The 16670-nt window shown below is 42.0% G+C and overlaps 1 protein-coding gene across 1 annotated transcript in view; it reads right to left on the reverse strand.

Annotated features, from left to right (window-relative positions):
* The window catches only part of ITPR2 (inositol 1,4,5-trisphosphate receptor type 2), a 534949-nt gene that overhangs the window by 474788 nt on the left and 43491 nt on the right, over nucleotides 1-16670 (reverse strand). The window contains exon 2 of the mRNA XM_081250074.1: nucleotides 12264-12334. Within this exon, the coding sequence (XP_081106200.1) occupies nucleotides 12264-12334 (71 nt within the window). The remainder of the gene's footprint in view (nucleotides 1-12263; nucleotides 12335-16670) is intronic.

The raw sequence follows: 16670 nt of genomic DNA on the forward strand, positions 1-16670 counted from the left end.
ATTCACCCCTCCTGCCTCAGCCTTTTCCAGAATGCTATATAAATGGAGTCATACGTCATGCAGCCCTTTGAGACTGGCTTCTTTCACCTAGTATCACGTTTTTGAGATGCATCGGTGTTGCTGGGTGTATCCATGGTTCATTCCTTTTTACTGCAGAGTGGTATTCCACTGCATGTATTGTTTATCCATTCGCCAATTGAAAGATATTTTTTAACTGTTTCCAGTTTTTGCTGTAAACATTGAGGAACAGATCTTTGTGTGAACTTAAGTTTTCATTGCTTTTGGTAAATATTTAAGAGTGAGATTTAGGGCTCATATGGTATGTGTATGTTTAACTTTATAAGAAACTGCCAAACTCTTTTCCAAAACGGCTGTAGCATTTGGTACACCACCGGCAATATATGAGAGTCCTAGTTGATCTGCATCCTTGTCAACGCTTGATATTGTCAGCATTTGTATTTCAGCCATTTTTGTAGAGGTACTTCATTGTGGCTCTTGATATTGTTGTTTTTAGGGCGGCACCTTAAATGTTGGTATTCCCAGGGATTCCATCTAGGGTACTCTTTTCTTCTCACTCTCACAGCTTTAAATTCTATCTACATGCTATTAAATTTCAAAGCTGTATTTTCCATCTGGATTTCTCTCCTGAGCCTCCAGATTAACATATCAGGAAATCTCTTAGATCTTCTCCTCTGGCAGAAAGGATGCCAGAACCAAGTTCATTACTGTGGTAAACTGCAAACAGCCATAAATTCTTCTCATTCCTGTATGCATGTCCCTTTGCAGGTGACTTTGCAGGTACTCCCATCAAAAGACGAAGTCAATTTCTCCACTTTTTGCCTCTGAACTTAGCCATATAACATTAGCAAGTGTGACCCAGAGGTTTGAATAGCACTTGAGCATTGGGGGGTTGCCCTTTCTTGCTGTTCTCACGCTCTCCCTAGGGAAGAATGTGAGCTAGCCTGCCAAACAGTGAGAGACACATGGCCCGGCCACCCCAGTCAATGACCTGTCCACAGGCAGATACGTGAATGAAGCCAACCCAGACCATCCAGCTGCCAACTGACCCCAGATACACAAGCAAGTTCATCAGAGATCAGCCAAGTCAGCTGAGAAGAAAAGAATCCACAAGCAAACCCACAGATTCATGAGTTAAGTAAATGAATGCTCAGAAAGCCACTCAGTTTGGGGGGTTTTGTTACATAATAATACAGAACTAATATAATTATCCTCCCCTATCAAGTAGTTTGTTTTATATTCCATATCTCAATAAGTGCTACTAATACCTACCACATTGCCCAAATCTGACACCTGGGGGAATTCTAGGATGCATCCTCTCCCTCACCCCTACCTTCCACCACACTCCCACATACAAGTAGTCATCAATTCCTAATATAGTTAAATATTCTAGCTACTTAGTCCCTTATCATATTCTGAACTTTTTTAACAGTCTCTTAGTTGACATCCCATCCTACATTTTCCGTCTCTCCGTATAAGAAAAGAGTCTTTCAAAATTTCAATTCTGATCATGTCATAGCCCCGCTTAAAAGTCTTTAATTGTGCTCCACTACCTTTGACATAAAAATTAACTGCCTCAGCATACAAGACCAGTGGGCATCTGGACTCTCCTCCAAGCTCATCTCTGCCACTCTTCCTCATTCTCCTCAGCTTTTAACATTCCTAAAAGCCACAACCACATATGGGTCATGCTACTCCACACCCCTGTGCCTATTTCTCCCCAACCCTCTCCTTTCCAGCGGATTAACAACTGCCCATTCTTCCATAGCTCCAGCTCACCTCCATGCTTCCTCTAAACTCCCAAGGCAATTATAATCCTCTTCTCTTACTTCCACAGCCCTTTGGGACTTAAGACAGTATAATTAGTGGTTAAGTGTCTGGATTTCAACCAATCCTTTGCTTCTTACTAGTTATATGACCTTGGTCAAGTTACTTAACTTCATTGTATTGTACCTCCATTTCCTCAATAGAATGGGATGTGGCAGAGAATGTTACCCTTCCCTCCACCCTCCAGTATCCATTCTCTTCTTCCTTTAGGTGACAGAACTCCTGAATTCTACGTAGGCACATGGCCAGCCCACTCACTAACCATCACATTCCTCAGCCTCCTTGCAGCAGATGTAACTATGTGTATGAGTTTCCCGTGGCTGCCGTAACAAATCACCAAACTTGGTGGCTTAAAACAACAGACATTTATTCTCCTGTAGTTCTCAAAGTCCAAAGTCAAGGTGTCGGCAGGGCCGTGTTCCCTCTGAAGGCTCTAGGAGAGAATCCTCTCTTGCCTCTTCCAGCTTCTGGTGGCTCCTGGTGTTCCTTGGCCTGTGGCCACATAACTCCATTCTCTGTCTCTGTCTTCACAAGGTCTCTCCTCTATGTGTGTGTCTCCCCCTCTTTTGTCTCTTATAAAGTCATTTGTCATTGGATTTGGGGCCCACCTGGGTAATCAAGGGTGATCTCATTTCAAGACCCTTAACTTAATTACATTTGCAAAGTCTCTTTTTCCTATGAAAGTAACATTCACAGTGTCTAGGTGTTAGGACATGGACTTATCTTTCGGCAGACAGCCATTCAACCCAATATAGTATGTGACTATGACATATGAATAGGAGTAATATATGCAATTCCAGAAGTCCTCCTTAAAGAAGAAGCTACTTGCTCTGGATTCCTCTTGCTCCCTTTCTACTGACTGAGAAGTAGTAACTATTGAAGCAACTTTGGAAACCACATGTTGAAGAGAGTACAGTGGCAAGATGGTTCTGGATTACTCATCTAGGAACTATTAAGTGAAAGAGAAATAAACTTCTATCTTATATAAGCCATTGGTTTTTGTTGTTGTTGTTTTATTTCTGTTACAGCACCTTATCTAGTACATGCAGCTAATAATAATATCTTAATAAAAATACATACCACTTAGGGTTGCATAAGGATTAAATGGATTAATAGAATGTAAAGCATTGCAGACATCACCTGACATATAGTAAGGACTAAATAAATGTCAGTGATTAGCCTCAGTGGTAACAGAGTAGCCCTGGTCACATTTAGTTATCATTGCTTTACTTGTTTATCTCCTGCAGAAGACCAAATTTATTGGGGTAATGGCTTGGCACTTTCATCTCAGTACTGTACTTGAAAAAATACCAAACATTCTGTTACTGTTTAAAAGGGAAATGCAATTTAACTCTGCGTACTAATCATTATCCTAGGAGCTACTTTCATGAAAAGGTGAATACTAGGCCTGAAAAGCCTAGATGTCCCTTCCCTGCAGGCACCAATCTTTCAAGTTACAGGTCAATTGCTGTCTTAATTAAGAAGCTTTTCTCATCTCCCAAAACAGGAAATTAAAATCTCCATCTTCTGGGCTTCCCTGGTGGCGCAGTGGTTGAGAGTCCGCCTGCCAATGCAGGGAACACAGGTTCGTGCCCCGGTCCGGGAGGATCCCGCATGCCGCGGAGCGGCTGGGCCCGTGGGCCATGGCCGCTGGGCCTGCGCGTCCGGAGCCTGTGCTCCGCGATGGGAGAGGCCACAACAGTGAGAGGCCCATGTACCGCAAAAAAAAAAAAAAAAAAAAAAAAAAAAATCTCCATCTTCCCACCATACCTTTACCACAACTTTTTATTTACCCCTTATCATTGTCTACCTTGGGTTACAATTATTTATAAACACATCTTATCTCCCTCAGTAGATTATAAATTCCTTGAGAGCAGCATTCGTTTCTGATTCATTTGAACCTTAGTACCTTAGTTCACACACTGCACTGCACAGAGTGGATAACCAATAAATCTCTACTAAATTTATCAAGACCTTTCAGTGTGAAAACACCAGCTTCAAATAAGCCCGCCTCACCACCTACCAGCTGTGTGACCTTGAGCATGTTACTTTACTTCTCTACAGTGTAGTTTCCAAATTTGTAAAATGGGGCTATTAAGAATTAAGTAAGGTAACATGGTTAAAGGCCATCAAAAGCACTCAAAGTTAAGAATTCCAATATTTAGGACTTTCTATTCTTAGAAAGAGCCATCTTGGTTATTAAGTTAAAGTGTTCACAGACAAAAGGCATTTATTCAGTACTTGCAAAAAATTTAGACACATATTTAACTTCATACACAATATTAGAAGGAAGATTTTTACACACAAGCCCCCAGCTCAGGAAAATCGGCCCATGGATACACGATCAGAGCAAGGGAGTTGTTCTAGCACCACTAAACCACGTACATCACAAGTGTTAATTTTCTGCCCATTACTTTTCACTCTTCAAGGAGAACATTAAACTTCACAAGTCAAAGCCACAAATCAATCAAAGTTCATACAGCACATATATATTTTAGATACTCAATTAATTGTATGAGGGCAGCCCTAAACAGCAGTTGATTAGAATTCCGAAGTAGTCTTATTTGACCATTCATAACCACAGCAACTCCCCTCCAATAGAGACTAAGGTATTTTAAAGTACGAGCCCTTTTACAATCCTGACTAGCTTCAATAGAAGAGGCAAAGAAGCAAAGCAATCTGTTTTCATTTCATCCTTTGGGCCTTCTCTGAAACCTCACTGAAAAGAATAATCTTATTACCCAATTTCCACTGCCACTTAAGAGTTTAATAATAAGCTGTGGAAGGTTCTTAATATGATGACTTACCATAAATACACAGAATCAACACAGCAGTGACATTGAACTGGAGAATTTTAAAGACATTTGTTAATAAATTTTGTAATTTCTGGCTTGGAAATCCACTGCAATTTTCTAAACTTCTCTGAGTAGCAGCAAACCACAAAACACTACAACCTAAAAGAACTTCACGTAACTCATGTAGAAGTTTTCCTCTTCTGCTATTCACACTACAGATTTATATGTTAGAATGCACATTTAATACCAATGAGCTGCAATTTAGAGGCCTAGAATACAAAACTGTAATACTATAACAGGTCTATACATTGCTTTCTCATAAATGAAGTAATCAGCTAACAACTATGTTACATGCTAGGTAGTATTAAGACCTCCAAAAAAAGCATGTGACAAAAGAACTGAAATTATATTGCCTTTAAGAATTATAATTTTTTTCTAGAAAAACATTTATTTATTAATTCAACAAAAATTAAGTCAGCCCCAGTGATATTGAAAATACTGTTCTTGATCTTGGTAATTCAACAGAACACAGTCTTGCCCTCAAACACTTGGCAGTCTAATTGCAGGTCTTTCAACTAAAGAAGCAAGTGCAAATTCTGAGCACACACAGTACTGTGACCGCGTCCTCAGGCCCAAGTTCACTGACACCACAGTGGATCCCAGCCTGTGGGCAGGTTCCAAGCTCAAGCTCCCACATCTCTCCTCTTGTCCTCATGAGGGCTTCCCTGACACTTGAAGAACTTGCTCAGCTGCAAGCAGGAGCAATCCAGATGTCTGTGTGGAAGGGGGTGACAACTCAACCCACAGAGGATGGAAGCTGGTCCCAGCCTTTCCGCCCTTGGGTAGGAGATTCTGAAGCACGTTCCTCCTGGCTTCTCTGAGGGCCCTGCAGGACTGAGTTCCAGCTGCCACAGTGGCGGGCCTTATTCACACTTCACTGACTTTCATTCCATGAGGCTGACTCTCCTTCATTCCCTCACTCACACTTCCCAGGACCACCTCCCAAAGTAATTCCCTCCATCCGCATCTTCCAGGGTCAAATGTGTAGATGCTCCAACTAACACACTCCTAATCTATTTCTCTTCTGATATATCCAATCACACTAGAAGAACACATGAAAGGAGAGTATCACATATATCCCTTTTATCCACTTAAATTTCAAGATGTCATGAGGCTGGGCATTTGAATAAATAACGTGGATGAGAGTTAAGATCGAAAAAGAGAGAGAGAAAGAGGAAGCTTGGCAGGTTAGAACAAGGACCAATGCTAAAAAGATGAAAGTAGCCAATTCTCCGCTTGGTTCCGAAATACCAATTATGCAGCGCACAAGGAGGGAAACAAGGGTCCAGAGATGCGAATGAAAAAGCCTCAGGAGTTTGGGTCGACTAACAGCTGCAGGTGAGTTAGGGAGTCCTACTCAGGACGTTTGGGCTGCAAGTGTGGCATCCAAAAAAGAGGGAGAGTCTCATCAGACTGCACCCAAATGTACTATGTTCAGTTCTTTCTACACCGCTAAGAATTAATTTGACAAACAGGAGCCTCACCAGAAACCAAACACAGCAGTGTGATGAAGACTAGAGAAATCACTGAAGAATCTGTAGCTGGCAACAGGTGAAAGAATTTTTTTTAATTAAGACCGGAGAAGAAAACATCCACAGGAATATAATCGTTCTAAATAAATATTTAAAGCTCCATTGTGTGGAAGAGGGATTAGATGGAATCTATGTGGCTTTACTGGACCATCAGGTAGAATTTACAGGAGGGCATTATTCAATAGACAGTATGGTACAGTGGTTAAAAACAAACAGCTCTGGAGTCAGACAAACTTGTTTTGACTCCCAACTCTACCACTAATAAGCTCAGCGACCTTAAAACGGTTGTATATTTTCTTTATACTGAACTTTCCAACTGCAAAATTGGGATAGCAACAATTTCTACTTTATAGGGTTATTGTGATGACTAAACATTAATGCACAGGAAGCCCTGAGCCCAGTGTAGCATGTATTAAATGCTCGATAAATGGTAGTAACTTCAAATCTGAAACAGTTTCAGTCTTCATCCCAAAAAATTTACACTAACATCAAATCTGAAGAAATACAATAAAGCAATTGTTAAGCTGGTAGAGGAAGTATTTATAATTGGCTCATACCAGAGAACTACTGTGCTAGACAAGACTGACATGTTCAACTACATAAAAAGCCAAAGCTACTACCTAGCTGGATGGCTTTTTCGCAGATACTTTTAAGTGTATAACCTCCATGAGTAGAGCCAAAAGGTGAGAGTTCCAGCCTTCAAGACGACTTCCCGGAATTATATGCAGAGAAGGAACTGAGTTAAAGAAATGGTCTTGTCAGTGTTCTCCCAAGTCCCTGAAACTAACTACCTGCTTTCGTGTGGCACCGCACAGCAGAGAAAGTCTCTGTTTTAGCTCCTGAAGCATTCTAACTTATTGCCTCAGAATGCCTTTTTGCTTTCCAGAAGCAGCCACTTGGTAGGGTTAGCGGATTAGGAAACAGTCATGTGTCAAATGACCACAGAGTCTCAGAGTTGGAAATTTCAAGACCAAATGGCCCAAGTCTATGAACTATCTAATCAACCAAGAAAAGGAGCTGTCTCCGCTTCCCTCAGCCCTCCTGGGGAGTGGCCTCCTGGGTTCTGCGTAACTTCTGCGTTTTATCACCCTGATGGTAATAAAAGGACACACAAACCTCCCTTGTTTTGATTTAGATCAGTTTCTCCTCCTAATAGAAAATGCACACGTATTAATACGCATAAACTTTTGGAAAAATCTACACCAGGGTTTTCTAGAGAACAGGGGGAGACGTACATGCATAAAAGAACTAGGAGGAAAAAAAGAAAAATGAAAAGAATATAAAGTCAACAAAAATAACTGCTATAATTTAGTGTGGGGGAAGAGGGTTAAATTGTATATCAAAAAACAGGACCAGTGATAAATCGTGTTGATAATATGTGCCCCTGTACAAGGCAAGGAGAGGGCAGTTAACCTCAGTGCTATTCCTTCTCCAAACCTAAGCCCCACTCTAATCATGACAAAAACATCAGCCAGACACAAACCAAGGGACATTCTACAAAATACCTGGCCAGTACCCTTCAAAAGTATCAAAGTCATAAAAAAAAACAAGGTAAGACTAAGAAAGTGTCCCAGGCCAGAGGAGACTAAGGAGCCATGATGACTAACGGCACGTGGGATCCTGGATGGGATGAGGATGGGGAAAGGACAATGGAAAACTGGTGACATGTGAAGGAAGCCTGGAATTTAGTCAATAGTAATATACAAATGGTAAGTTCTTGGTTTGGACAAATGTACCATGGTTATGTGAGATGCTAATATGGGGAAACTGGATGGAAGGGAAGTCTCTATACTACCTTTACGACTCCTCTTACATCTAACTGTATTCCAGGGACTTCCCTGGTAATCCAGTGGGTAAGACGGCGCACTCCCAATGCAGGGGGCCTAGGTTCGATCCCTGGTCGGGAAACTAGATCCCACATGCATGCCACAACTAAGAAGCCCGCATGCCTCAACTAAGACCCAGCGCAGCCACAATAAATAAATATTTATAAATAAATAAATAAAAATGTATTCCAAAGTTTAAATTTGATCTTTAAAAATGAGAGGATATTTGATCATGAAAAGAATTTTGCACTCACTTAAGAGAAAGCCAATGTGCTTCGGTTAATACTATTCCGATTGTGTGTTTTCTACTGAAAATAGCTCTCCAGCCGCCAGGTTTTAAATAACCCTTGGGAAGTTGTTTGTTTGTTAGAACTTCACTTCCTCTGTTCATGAGAGGCAGTGGGACACAGGACACAGTCAGAGGAGCACTTCTCGGACAATTTTGTGTATTGAGGAGACACGTTAACCTCTTTCAAACTCTGGCTCCTCATTCAAAAAAGTGGGGAACTGTACTAGATTTACTTTTTTTTTTTTTTTCTTTTTTGGTACGGGGGCCTCTCACTGTTGTGGCCTCTCCCATTGCAGAGCACAGGCTCCGGACGCGCAGGCTCAGCGGCCATGGCTCACGGGCCCAGCCGCTCCGCGGCATGTGGGATCTTCCCGGACCGGGGCACGAACCCGTGTCCCCTGCATCGGCAGGCGGACTCTCAACCACTGCGCCACCAGGGAAGCCCTAGATTTACTTTTAATTGCCTAGAAGCTCTAAGATTTTATGATTCACTTGAACAAATCATAAAGTGAGTATGAAAAATAAAAATCTTTTCAAATTAATTTCAGAACATCGTTTGGCTGAGGCAAGAGGAACTGAGGTGCAGCTGAAGTACAGTTGCTGATACACTATAGTTTCTTCACATTATCTGAAAAGTAACAAGAAAGGAGGGTGCTCTGGAAACCTAGCAGAGGAGTCTGGAAATGCAGGAGTGGTGATCTTGGAAGGCAAATCTATGAAAAAGTGATGGCTTTTACAGCCAAAGGGAACAGGAGAAATACCCTCAGGAAGAGAAGAGTGAAGCTGCAAAAACACAAGGTATGAGAAAGGATACAGCATTTGGGAAAACAAGGTTTGCTTATGGCTGCTGAGCAGTGTGAAGGTCAGGGCAGAGACAAGCCCATCTCAGGGAATCCTCCTCCGGGGCTCCGTCAGGATGGGCTTCCAAGAATCAGGGAAGAGTCGGAGCTTTAAGATAAAAGGGAATCTTCAATCTCCAACAGGAAAATACCCTCCTTCTCCAATGATGAGTGGAGTGAGACAAATGGCTTAGTCTTAAACCAGAGGTAGAAAATGAGAGCAAACAAGCAAGGACAATGACCTAAAGTATCAGATTACAGGAAAAGCCAGCCTTCCAGGGGCAGACGGAGCACCTGAGTGATTCATACTTTGAACCAGCGCCCGCTGAATCATATGACACCAAATATCTGTGTATAATTACCTACTGGGTACAGAGCTGTTACTGCAGAGTTCCCTCAGATACAATAAAATATCTAAAAGAAAAAAGGCAGCCACAAAACCTGAAGGTTTATCTTTGAAGATTAACCTCCCCTGACTGACAGAGGAATAAGGCTACCCAAGCTCATGGCCGTGAAGCGTGAAGCACCCCTGGGAACCAAGTTGTTTCACATGATCCCAGGGAAAGTTTGGGTCTCCCACCCACAAGCATCTAATGGCTATTTTTTTTTTTTTTGGATGTCTACTGTGGGCAAACCTCTGTGCCTGGGAAACACACAAAAAAATTAATAAAATCCTTCCCTTGAAGAGGTTATAATGCAAGAGCAGAGTCAAATATGTTTAAAGGAAATACATTATGCCTTTCCATTATAAGTTAGCTACCATTTGTATAATGACTTAAAACACTTTTATATTTATTCTCTGGAAAGATTCCAAGGCTCACAAAGCCTTGTGTGGTAAGATTATTCTTGTTTTTATACAGCCCTGGTCTCAGCAGCCAATGACAGATGTCCTCTGAGACGTTAAGTGGTTGGGTGACCTACTTAAGATGACACAGCAAGCGAAAAGTGCAGTTAAAACCCGAACCCCAAGCTTTTTTTCTGTTACAAATGCCGATTTGTTGTCCCAGTTCGCTTTTAAAACTTTTTATCTTTATCATCCTACAGTTCACAAAGGAGTGTCTGTGGATCTGGATTTGCTTATCATCCCTACTCTGAACTCAGTGTGTCTCTTCCACCTGAGGAACAGTGGTTTTCTACAATTTAGGAAGGTTCTCGCCCGTATCTCTTTACATGTTGCCTCATTCTCACGCGCTCCAGCCTCTCCTTCTAGAATTCGATTAGATGCTGCTGGATCTTCTCAGTCCCTCCTCCAAGCTTTTCATGACTTGTTCAAACTTTCCTCTGCACTGCATTCTGGGTAATTTCCTCAGCTCTCTTTTCCATAACACTGTCTCCTCATCTTTATATAATAGCTAGTTCATGCTCTTTAGAACCTGTGTCTTCCTTTTCATATTGTCCATTCTTCCATTAGGCTCCTCTAGCCTCTTCTGTCTCTGAAATCATTTCCACACACTTATGGCACAGTGTCTGGCAAGGTGTCCCGGAGCACTTCGCATCTTGTTTGCCACAACTGCTGACTCTCCTTCATGTAATTCTACTGTGAGTCCATCCTCGGTGGGGACTGTGTATGGTTGAGAACACCTCACGTGCCCAGGGCTGGGGGAGTGTCCCCACTGAGCACTGTTATGGGTGCTTCTAATGGGTGGTGTATCTCCCACAGCTTTCTTTCTGCTAATTTCTCCACCTAGGGAGACATCTGGATCACTTATTCAAAGTGACCAATTTCGGGACTTCCCTCATGGTGCAGTGGGTAAGAATCCACCTGCCAATACAGGGGACACGGGTTCGAGCCCTGGTCTGGGAAGATCCCACATGCCACGGAGCAACTAAGCCCATGCGCCACAACTACTGAGCCTGCGCTCTAGAGCCTGTGAGCCACAACTACTGAGCCCGCAAGCCACAACTACTGAGACCACATGCCACAACTACTGAAGCCCGTGCACCTAGAGCCCATGCTCTGCAACAAGAGAGGCCACCGCAATGAGAAGCCCACGCACCGCAACGAAGAGTAGCCCCCACTTGCTGCAACTAGAGAAATCCCACGTGCAGCAACAAAGACCCAACACAGCCAAAAATTAATTAATTAATTAATTAATTATTTTTTAAAAGTGACCAATTCCACTCGAAGGACATTTACTGTCCTCGTCACTCTCTCTGCAAGATGAAAATGCAATATTCTTGACTATTCTTATAATAAGAACTATGTAGAAAGTGCCTGTCACAGAAAGTGAAACATGGGAAACATGTACCAAACATTAGGCATCTCCCTTCCCCACTGCTGGGAGAGCACATCCTGAGTTGGGTCTGGGGCTCTAGCAAATCCCTTTGACTCTCTCTCCAGATCTGTATCCCTTATTAAACCTGCTTTTCATCATTGTGAGGAGGAATGCTTACACAGTATGTTTAAAGTGAAAGCTGTTTTTAAATTATTATTATAAGTATACACAAACTATGAAATTGATTTGCACAAGCTCTTAATTACTGGTTTTAGTTGTCTGTGATTCTCTGCAAGTTCCATTAATCCTTCTCTTGTAACAGTCATAATCAGTCTCCTACTATGAACAATTTCTCAGTTGACAGTATGATGCTCTCTCTAAAATTATACCTACAAGGGAGTTCTAAGACAATTGGTAGTTATTATATACCAGCCAAAGTGACATTTTAAAAGCTAAGCTAACACACCAGCGTCACCATCCTGGAGATTTTACAAAGATAAATTAAAGAGCTGATAATGAAACACTAACATTTATAGTACAACTCTCACGGAAATATATAAATACGTATCATTCGGCTGTATTTACTGGTTTGAAAAGTGGTCTCCCACAGTTAATTACCAAGATTTCCTTTCAACACACAGACTATTGTCCAGCAAAACAAAACTTGAAACTATTCTTTCAGTACCAACCCTTCAACGTGTAAAAGAAGAAAAATGATGGGGATATTTTTGAAAGAATTTTCAGTGGACATATTTCTATTTGAAAGTTTCATGCTGAATAAAGTTCTAACATTCCTTATTTTAAGACATATAAGTACCGCCAGTTAGATCACATAATACAAAGGAAGCATCTCTTTCTTACCTCGGAACTTCTTGGGAGGGTTGGCGAGGTCCCCCGCCTCTGGGTGCACCACACATCTGTCATCCACTAGCCTGGAAGGAAAAGCATGTTTGCATGTTGACATCGTCATATTCACAAAGCGCTGACTACACGTGGATACCGCATAAATATTTACAGAGTTTTAATACCGTTCTTCACTCAGAAATGTTTGAAGAGTCACGGATTTGTAAAAAGATTTGGTTACAAGGACATGAATTAAATCAGGGTTTATGAAATACAAAATTAAGAAACATTGTTAAGTGGCAGGAAACTGGTTAGAGAAATCGTGATATAGACAAACCATGGAACAGTGTAGAGCTAGTTACAATTCTATTTTTTAAATGCACTGGCCTGCAAAACATGTATAATATGTTGTGAAAATAAGTGGGAACCAATCAATAAGATACTGTATACATTTAAACACACACACACCCCTCTACACAGACACATATGATGAGGACTGGAACAGAGACACCAAAACATTAACAGTGGTCAGACTGCCCATAGTTTTTATGTTCTTGTGTGTGTGCGTGTGTGTTGTTTTGTTTTGTTTTTATAAGGAATGTGTAAGCTTATGAGATCAGGCTTACAGAATGACCACTCATCCTGTGTTCAACCCTGGCTCGGTCACTTCCCAGCCAGGTGACTTTGAGCCTCCTTCTTTACACCTGCAAAACAAGGATAAGAGTACCCACCCCACAGAATTGTTAGGAGGATTAAATGATTTAATATCTGTAAAGTACCTAGTACAGTTGCTGGCATAGAGTAAGCCCTTATACAAGTGCTTAATAGATGAATAAAATCAGGGACTTTCCCTGCCTTATTCCTCACCATACTGTCTGCCTCTAGAATGGTGCCTACCACATAGTGAGTACTCAGCAAACATTACTCAAATGAATAAAGTACCTATCTAGTTACAAAAACACGCCCCTATTAAAATATTCACGAGAAGCCAATTTCTAGGACAATTCCAAGAGAAGCTGAATCTCTGACCTGAGAGCCAGGAGGTGTGAATCTTTTGCAGAGAGTAATATCTAACTAGCAAAAGACTCACTGATGTTCATTTTTTCCATTGACTAAGTGATGGAAGTAACAGGGGTTTTCTCCAGAATATTGTGACAATGCATGTGAATTAGTTCCAAATTTGTGAGCTCATTTGAAAAGAGATGCCCCAGTTGTGACTTTGGTTTTTAAAAAAAAAAAAACATATTAATCGGATTCACTAGTATGCATTCACTCCAGCACAAAGTAAACCCCGATTCGTGACCAACTGTCCCCTTGAACTAGGATGATTAAACAAATCAAGATGAAACTTTTGGTTCTTGGTTATCTGATTACAAAAGCAGACACTTCCTAAATCACTGGATTTTTCTATGAGATACAATTTCCACAAAACAAAAATGCTAATTTGATCAAACAATATGGCTCTTTCTTTGATTTTTTTAATATACTTCATTCACACTGGCTTACTAAAATGTGGTTTTACAGGAGCTGCCAAGCATGCAAGAAATTCCTTTTAAGAGTATTTAAAATTGTTTTCTTAGAAACAGGAAGTCACATTGGGTCAAGAGAAAGCAAACCCAAACCTCCACAATATCCGACTTCAGGCTGTAACACTGAACGTGAAAGGCACAGTCCTGAGAATGTCACAACGTAATATTTAAATTTTAAAAACTGCTGTAAGGGAAAGGTCAGCTTTTCTAATTAGTTAGGACAAGTTAAGAATTCAAAACATAATAATCAAAAAAAAAAAAAAACAGGAGCACAACAACAGGGGTGCGGAGGGGCAAAAGGGAGAGATTCCCGCACGGAGGATCGGTGGCGACCTGCACTCACCAGCCCGATAGGCTTGTCTGCTAACCCGCCGGGGCGGGCGGGGCTGGGAGCTGAGGCTCGGGTTTCGGTCGGATCCCAGGGAGAGGACTGGGGTTGGCGGCGTGAACACAGCCTGTAGGGGGGTTAGTGCACCACGGCCGGCCAGGAGGGAGTCCGGGGAAAAGTCTGGACCTGCCCAATAGGCAAGACACTTTTTCTTGCCTCTTTGTTTCCTGGTGCTCGAGGAGAGGGGATTAAGAGCGCTGCTTAAAGGAGCTCCAGAGACGGGCGCAAGCCACGGCTAACAGCGCGGACCCCAGAGACGGGCATGAGACGCTAGGGCTGCTGCCGCCGCCACCAAAAAGGCGGTGTGCAAGCACAGGTCACTATCAACACCGCCCCTCCCGGGAGCCTGTGCAGCCCGCCACCGCCAGAGTCCCGGGATCCAGGGACAACTTCCCCGGGAGAACGCACGGCGAGCCTCAGGCTGGTGCAACGTCACGCCGGCCTCTGCCGCCGCATGCTCCATGCTCGCCCCGCATCCGTACCCCTCCCTGCCCGCCGGGCTGAGTGAGCCGGAGCCCCCGAATCAGCGGCTCCTTTAACCCCGTCCTGTCTGAGTGAAGAACAGACGCCCTCCAACGACCTACAAGCAGAGGCGGGGCCAAATCCAAAGCTGAGCCCCGGGAGCTGTGCGAACAAAGAAGAGAAAGGGAAATCTCTCCCAGCAGCCTCAGGAGCAGCGGATTAAATCTCCACAATCAACTTGATGTACCTGCATCTGTGGAATACCTGAATAGAAAACAAATCATCCCAAATTGAGGAGGTGGAATTGAGAGCAAGATTTATTACTTTTTCCCCTTTTCTTCTTTTTGTGAGTGTGTATGTGTATTTTTCTGTGTGAGATTTTGTCTGTATAGCTTTGCTTTCACCATTTGTCCTAGGGTTCTATCCATCCGGGGTTTTTTTTTGGTATATTTTTTTAATTTAATAAAATTTTTTTCTTGATAATTATTTTTTATTTTAATAACTTTATTTTATCTTACTTTATTTTATTTTCTTTTATCGTCTTTCTTTCTTTCTACTTTTTCTCCCTTTTATTCTGAGCCGTGTGGATGAAAGGCTCTTGGTGCTGCAGCCAGGAGTCAGTGCTGTGCCTCTGAGGTGGGAAAGCCAACTTCAGGACATTGGTCCACAAGAGACCTCCCAGCTCCAAGTAATATCAAACGGCGAAAATCTCCCAGAGATCTCCATCTCAACACCAGCACCCAGCTTCACTCAACGACCAGCAAGCTACAGTGCTGGACACCCTATGCCAAACAACTAGCAAGACAGGAACACAACCCCACCCATTAGCAGAGAGGCTGCCTAAAATCATAATAAGTCCACAGACACCCCAAAACACACCACCAGACGTGGACCTGCCCACCAGAAAGACAAGATCCAGCCTCATCCACCAAAGCACAGGCACTAGTCCCCTCCACCAGGAAGCCTACACAACCCACTGAACAAACTTTAGCCACTGGGGACAGAAACCAAAAACAACAGGAACTACGAACCTGCAGCCTGCAAAAAGGAGACCCCAAACACAGTAACATAAGCAAAATGAGAACACAAAAGAACACACAGCAGGTGAAGGAGCAAGATAAAAACCCACCAGACCTAACAAATGAAGAGGAAACAAGCAGTCTACATGAAAAAGAATTCAGAATAATGATAGCAAAGATCATCCAAAATCTTGGAAATAGAATAGACAAAATGCAAGAAACATTTAACAAGGACCTAGAAGAACTAAAGATGAAACAAGCAACGATGAACAACACAATGAATGAAATTAAAAATACTCTAGATGGGATCAATAGCAGAATAACTGAGGCAGAAGAACGGATAAGTGACGTGGAAGATAAAATAGTGGAAATAACTACTGCAGAACAGAATAAAGAAAAAAGAATGAAGAGAACTGAAGAAAATCTCAGAGACCTCTGGGACAACATTAAATGCACCAACAGTCGAATTATAGGGGTTCCAGAAGAAGAAGAGAAAAAGAAAGGGACTGAGAAAATACTTGAAGAGATTATAGTTGAAAACTTCCCTAATATGGGAAAGAAAATAGTTAATCAAGTCCAGTAAGCACAGAGTCCCATAAAGGATAAATCCAAGGAGAAAAATGACAAGACACATATTAACCAGACTGTCAAAAATTAAATACAAAGAAAATATACTAAAAGCAGCAAGGGAAAAACAACAAATAACACACAAGGGAATCCCCATAAGGTTAAGAGCTGATCTTTCAGCAGAAACTCTACAAGCCAGAAGGGACTGTCAGGACATATTTAAAGTGATGAAGGAGAAAAACCTACAACCAAGATTACTCTACCAAGCAAGGATCTCATTCAGAATTGACGGAGAAATTAAAACCTTTACAGACAAGCAAAAGCTGAGAGACTTCAGCACCACCAAACCAGCTTTACAACAAATGCTAAAGGAACTTCTCTAGGCAAGAAACACAAGAGAAGAAAAAGATCTGCAATAACAAACCCAAAACAATTAAGAAAATGGGAATAGGAACATACA

This window comes from Mesoplodon bidens, assembly GCF_964165515.1.
Source record: "Mesoplodon bidens genome assembly, chromosome: 11".
NCBI classification, from domain to species: domain Eukaryota; kingdom Metazoa; phylum Chordata; class Mammalia; order Artiodactyla; family Ziphiidae; genus Mesoplodon; species Mesoplodon bidens.